Raw genomic sequence first — 6,160 nt, 5'->3', positions numbered from 1 at the left:
ACAAAAAATGATACATAAATTTCTAGTAAAAACAATTATTTCATAAAGATTTTAATGCTTTCAAGCCGCATCAGTCGCACCAACTAACGCAAAAACACCGGATAAAATGCATTCACTGCAGCTGCTTAAATATGCCACCGGTTTACCACGAACTAATTTGCATTCTTATTTGTATGTGCATGATGCCACGTAACGCTTTCGCAGTGCGTTCATATGTAAAGAATATTTCTCAGAACTCGCTGATTTACGAACAGACTTGAGGCGAGTCGTTAGCACGCAAATATTTTCTTAGAAAAAGATAAATCGAGGTGGCAATATTTAGAAGAAGCATCAATATTTAATTTCACTTGAATGAACGAACGGTACTTCATTTTGATTTTAATATTTTCATAATTTAATAAATCATTAAACTTTTTTCCCTATCGATGGGCGCGTTGCTCTACGAAAACACAAAAAGAGGGATGAAATTCCACCGCTTACCGTGCCATTTGCCACGTTCACTAAAAACACCTTTAAGTTCACTTGGCACTCGAAGCTCCAACTGGAGCATAATGAATGTTAATGTATTCCCCCATTCCCATCCTCTAATGTCCGGCCGTACGCTTCGAGAGCCTTGAAAAGTGCTTGCTGTAATCGGTCACCTTTTGCTCAGATGCTGTCGTACCACAGATCCTGGGTGTACCGCCGCTGTCGATCCGTTTGTCGAGTGTGCTCTCCATTCTCCACTCCACGCGGCTTGATGACGAAATGAGCCCCCGTTTTTATCCTACCCCTGGAAAAGCGAACGTGCCCGAACGTGTTTCTGCAAAACGGTTTCGCTTACTTTTATTTATCGTACACATCTTCAGCACAATTCACCACCAACATCGGGCGCCACCGAGCCAGATCGTTATTAAGTGGTGCGGTCGCTCAGCGTAACTCAGAGAGCGAAGGCGAGAGAAATTGTTGTAAAACACACGTCATCGTTTACATCTACAAGCACCATCATTTTTTTCTCCACTTGATAGTGAAGTAGGTAATGGTAAAAAATGCTTTTTTGCTCTCAAAAACTCTCTCACACACACACTTACAAAGGAGCACGTACACATGAAATTTCTAGGTGGAATTATTCCCGCTAGAAGAAATGTTGTTGTTTAGAATGGAGGCGCCTGGTGCCTCGTGTCGTTTGGTGAGATCCTCTTCGAGAATAAAAAAAAAAGACACAGGAGAGCATGGCACGGCAAAACTGAGTGACCAAAAACTTACACCAAATGACTACACACCAGTGCTGGCCGTATCAGTCGTACGGAGCGTCAGGTCGCGTTCGTGGTGCGTGCTTTGTATATTCCCCCAAGTACTGCTACTGCTGTGTGGTTCGTTGTGGTGATTCGCAGAAATCTTGGCCCCCCGGTGGTGGTGATGGTGGTGGTGGTGGTGGTGGTGTAATAGTGTTGCTATATTGTGCCTAATGTTTTATTCCACTTTCAAACTAACCGTGTGAAACGTGCGGAGACACTGATCTCCCATCGGAAGCCTCCCAATGTACAGTGCGTGAGTATTGAACGCTTATGAACCGGAGCCATCGTTAAGTATTAGTGAATGGAGAGGGAAAAGGGGTCAAATGACATACCCGAGCATACTGAATTGTGACTGTCATCGACCATTACTTTACTTTTTCGGGCGTCATCATTTCCGATCGCAAAATAAGTTATGCGTCACTAGGCGCCTCCATCGAATGAGTAAAATCAAGCCCTTGTGGAGGAAAAAGATGATGATTCACTTTTTTTTAAATTCACTTTCAATGCTGCCTCTATAAAAAAAACGCTTGCTCTCCTCTCCAGGGAGCTACACATTCTCACATTGCTTCCACTCTAGGGGGTCGCGTTCGGTCCTTAAGGGGCTCTTGTACGTGGTCATTACCTCATAGAAGCGTTTCTCATTTTTTGCCTACTCCTACTCCTGTGCATGTCCCAAGCTGCTCTATGCCTCAACCACTCAACCAGGTCTTTGGACTTTTGATACTAATTTTATTTATATTGAGCTATTTGTTTCCCGGCATCCTTTCCACTTTCACACCCTCCCTCAGAATGCCTTTTTGGGTGTAAAAGTCAAACGGCCGCACGTACCGTAAAGCCACCGAGCTGCTCTCGTTCCGCTGCGATCGATAAACAAATATTCGCAGTAAAACTTCGGCTGCTCAGGCTCGGCAAGCCTTCAAGGCAGCAAGTCGCGTTCAGCGTGGTGAGTGGTGGTATGTGTGTTAATAACACGGTTTGTTATGCTGCTCGCACGGTGCGTGAAATTGCGCGAGGACCAACACTGTAAAGCCTCAGTCAGGCCTACCGCAACGCACCAGCTCACCAACTTCTGACTGAGGAGATGAAGCATCGCTTCAAAAAACCCCCAAGGCAAACGTGCCGATGTGTGGTTTATAATTTGAAAAGCGACCCACCAGCTCGCGCGCTGCTATCCACCGTGATGAGGTCGGTTTCGTCTCAAAAACTGCTGAGGGATGCTTTCGCTGCCGAGGGTTTGTAAGAGTGTTTGTGTGTGAAAAGCGTAATGGTGATTGTCTGTCTCGTTCGGGTTGGCGTCTTTATGTCTCCAGCCTTTCCACCCAGCCAATTTAACCAAACCCCGCCATCCGATTGGGGGGAGCCATCTTTATGCTCGATCCAAAGCGTGGTGTTATGCTGCGTGCGACCCAAAACCATGACACGCTCCGATCTCTGGCCCTGACTCTGTGAGTGCTGTTCTTCAGTTGTTGTTCGATTTATTTATGTTTTTGCGCTCTCTTACTCGCTCTCGCTCTCCTGCTCTCTCTATTTCTCTCACTTTCTCTCATTTTCACTCGTTCCTTCTCTTACCAGAAGGGGGATTTGTTCTTCCATCGGTGAACTCTTGCAACAAGAACGAAAAAAGCAACATGATGCCGTACTGCCTCATGTTTTCGTCATCACTGACGTCACAACCAGATTACAAGTGTGTGTTTGATGATACAAAAAAAAAAACACCCATATAAACACACAACACCATCATGACTTTGGGAACCCTTGGCTGCCCTAGAGCATCCTGTCCTTGAAATGGTTGAAAGAGAGTCCTTTCATGAGTGCATTTTGCCGGAACCCTCACTCCCTTCTAGCTTCGGCTTTTCCCCAATTTGCCACAGTAAGTAGAATGCAACGTTTTCCGCTGCCCAAAGTGTTCTGTAACTGGTCCCCCGGTGGTAAAGAGGAGCTTCTCATCATTGCGATTGAAATGATGCAATGTAAAATGAATTTTTGATACACGAACACACACGATGAAAAGTGCTCATGCAAACTGGGTCACCTCTGGGACCCGCGCTGTGTTGCTTAATTTTTCGGACAATCACAATGACCAACCATGGATGGTTGTTCTAGAACGTGGATGACCTTTTAAGAATGGAAGCGTGTGCTGAAGTGAAGGTTGTCAAGGGACAACGGTTTTTTGTTATGGATTAATTTAGAAATTTATGTATTTACTCCTGGCAGTATGCAATGCATAATTTATTTGATTATTATTAAATTTCACAAGCAAGGGTTCAGTATTTAATTCAAAAGAAAAATATGAGAGCATACTGTTGCTTGCTTTTAGGAGTTAATTTTGCACAATTATTTTTAGTGAAAATGATTTTAAAATAGCTACTGAGACTGCTTTAAGTATAAAAAATACTCGCCACGTATTGAAGGGTACCTAAATCCGTTAACACACATAAAGTTGCAGACCTTTGGGCGTTCCATAATTTTTAAACTGACGTTTAAAACAAAACCTCCTCTTCAAAGGACTTAAATATTTATCCCTTTGAAACCCAATGCAAATCCGTTCGCTATGAATGAAGCAGCTCGATAATTGAATTCCTAACTAAACAATCTCTCAGCACGGGAGACAATAAAACAAAACTGCAAATGTTTACACATCGTGCCAACACCCCTGCGTCCTTCTTGCGCCAAGTTTTTTCCCCGTTTCCTCATTTCATTATCGATCATGCCATGCTGGCAGCCGGTGCCAGCGTCCTCGTGCATTGGTTGCTGTCTGTGTTGTGTGTCGCCTGCAGAAATAACAAGTGGAAACAACGCAAGACAACATCAGACATCACTTTCCGGAACCAAGGAAAGTTGAAGCAGCTGTACCAGCAGTAGCAGCACACAGACAGACGCACGCCGCCCTTTGTGCCATTCAGTAAAATACCCATTCCGTCGATGAATGGTGCCACCGGGGTTTTTCGATATTTACCATTACCCCCGGGTAGACACCGTACTTCCCTCCTTCCCAAACGCTTCACCAAATTGGCCTTGTGACCAGCTTGCCGCCATCATTATTCATCTTTCACGGATTGAAGCAGTGTGAGACGCTAACCTGGGTTCGACGCGATACCCAGATTGACGAATTGACAGAAGATTGATGAATCATTAATCAGGGTGATTTCTTTTCCCCCGCTTGGTTTGGTGTTTTGGACCGTGCCTGCAGTCGCGACCGGTCTATTTGTTTAACATTTTGCTGAGTGGCCGCTTGATTTAGAAGCTAAATGTCCCATAACGTTTGGCACTGTCATGCACATGCTCAGGAACGGTAATGATGATGATGTTGATGTGGTTGGCATACATTCAACGCATGTGGTTATACAGATTGATTGAATGTTATTCATTGAGAAGCGTAAGCAAACGACTCCGGTTTCTTAAATGAAACTATTCTTATTTTGGATACTTTTCAAGGTAAAATTCTGATTTTTAATTTTCTAAATCATGTCTTTCCTTCCAGTACGTCTTCTCTAGTTTGTCCTTACAGTATGGATAAGCTTGATAAAAATAATTCGTACATAAAAAATATTGCTTACGCATTATGCTGCTAGCTTAAGTACTGCAAGAGTTCTGTTCTGAGTGATTTACGGCACGAACACACGTACTTTAATCAACCATCGATAAAAATCTCCCAAGCTCATTAGCATCACACTGCAGCTCCTATGAAAGGTCCAATCGTTAAGAATATATTTCAAACGGAAGATTAATATTACATCTTTTATACTTCCGGCTAACAACCAAAAACCACCGATAACGCTCGCATCAATGATCCGCTGTACTCTTGTTGAACGATTTTTGCAACGTCGTTTTCTTCGAATCGTTGATCAATAGAGTTTTGCTTTCTCCCTCTCTCGTGCGCGCTCTGTAGCCTTGCTCGGGCACATTAACATTCCATGCGAAAGTCACCAGCTAACGGTGCATGTATCGCCGATGAACGTAATCTTCCATCGCCATAAGGATCCACTAGCTTCGGCTCACAGCAGGATAGCGTCTGGACGTTACTTGACTCTCGTGCCGTGTGACCGATATCCTTTCTTGGATATTTGCCGTTTTTGGTAAATCCCGTCGCCACACGGCTTACGGTCGTGGAGCTCCGCTTACCCTTTCCACCTTACCAATAACGACCGACGAGGAAAGAAAGCAACTTTTACGATTAAGATATTAGCATCCAGCATCCAGTATCCTTTCGAACGTCGTGCTGGTCGGTGCTGCAAAGGGCACACGCACACGGTGTGTTGTTTTAAGTTGAAGTTTACTTTGAATCTTGTGGTGTGCTTTAGTAGTTTTGAGGTCCATTTTCGAGTTGTTTAGTGGTAGTGATTATTCCTTTCAATCAACATTCATGGATGGATCACCTGGATCGAGTGATTATTTGTGACGATTGAAATGAATGTCAGTTAATCGTCACTGATCGCCATAAAACGTTACTCCGTTCGAATTGAATCCAATCTAGGATTATTTTCTCAGTGCATATATTAGTGACCTAATTATCAAACAATGGATATACACGCTGTTTGGCAAGTATAACAATGAGACAATAAACTCGTTATATTTCATTCACGTATCAATGCGTCAACAGTAAAGACCTTTCGTTGACTCGTTACCATATTAAACGTCACAAGCAAAATAAATGTGATTTCTGCTTTGCCTGGCCAAGCTGTAAGGATTTAACTGCCGGTCGGTTGATGAGATCATCCGGAATGTTGGCAACGTTTCTTTCTGGGATATGAGTGGACCGACGAAGGATGCGTCCTTCAGGCGCTGTGCGTGCATATGTGTATTAAATATTATTAAGACTGTTCACAAAGCTCTCGAATAACGTCTCTTTTAGTAAATGGCACATATAGTGAGCTATTCAAAAT

General features: G+C 43.5%; 1 protein-coding gene across 4 annotated transcripts in view; it reads left to right on the top strand.

Moving 5' to 3' along the window:
* Positions 1-1,431: 1,431 nt before the first annotated feature.
* The window catches only part of LOC126556629 (voltage-dependent calcium channel type A subunit alpha-1-like), a 17,473-nt gene continuing 12,744 nt past the window's right edge, over positions 1,432-6,160 (top strand). For all 4 annotated transcript variants that reach the window (XM_050212010.1, XM_050212009.1, XM_050212008.1 and 1 more), the window contains exon 1: positions 1,432-1,530. In XM_050212010.1, coding sequence (XP_050067967.1) covers positions 1,520-1,530 — 11 coding nt within the window. In that variant the 5' untranslated portion in view covers positions 1,432-1,519. The remainder of the gene's footprint in view (positions 1,531-6,160) is intronic.

Source organism: Anopheles maculipalpis, chromosome 2RL (assembly GCF_943734695.1).
Source record: "Anopheles maculipalpis chromosome 2RL, idAnoMacuDA_375_x, whole genome shotgun sequence".
NCBI lineage: Eukaryota > Metazoa > Arthropoda > Insecta > Diptera > Culicidae > Anopheles > Anopheles maculipalpis.
This window is presented reverse-complemented; position numbering and strand designations above follow the sequence as displayed.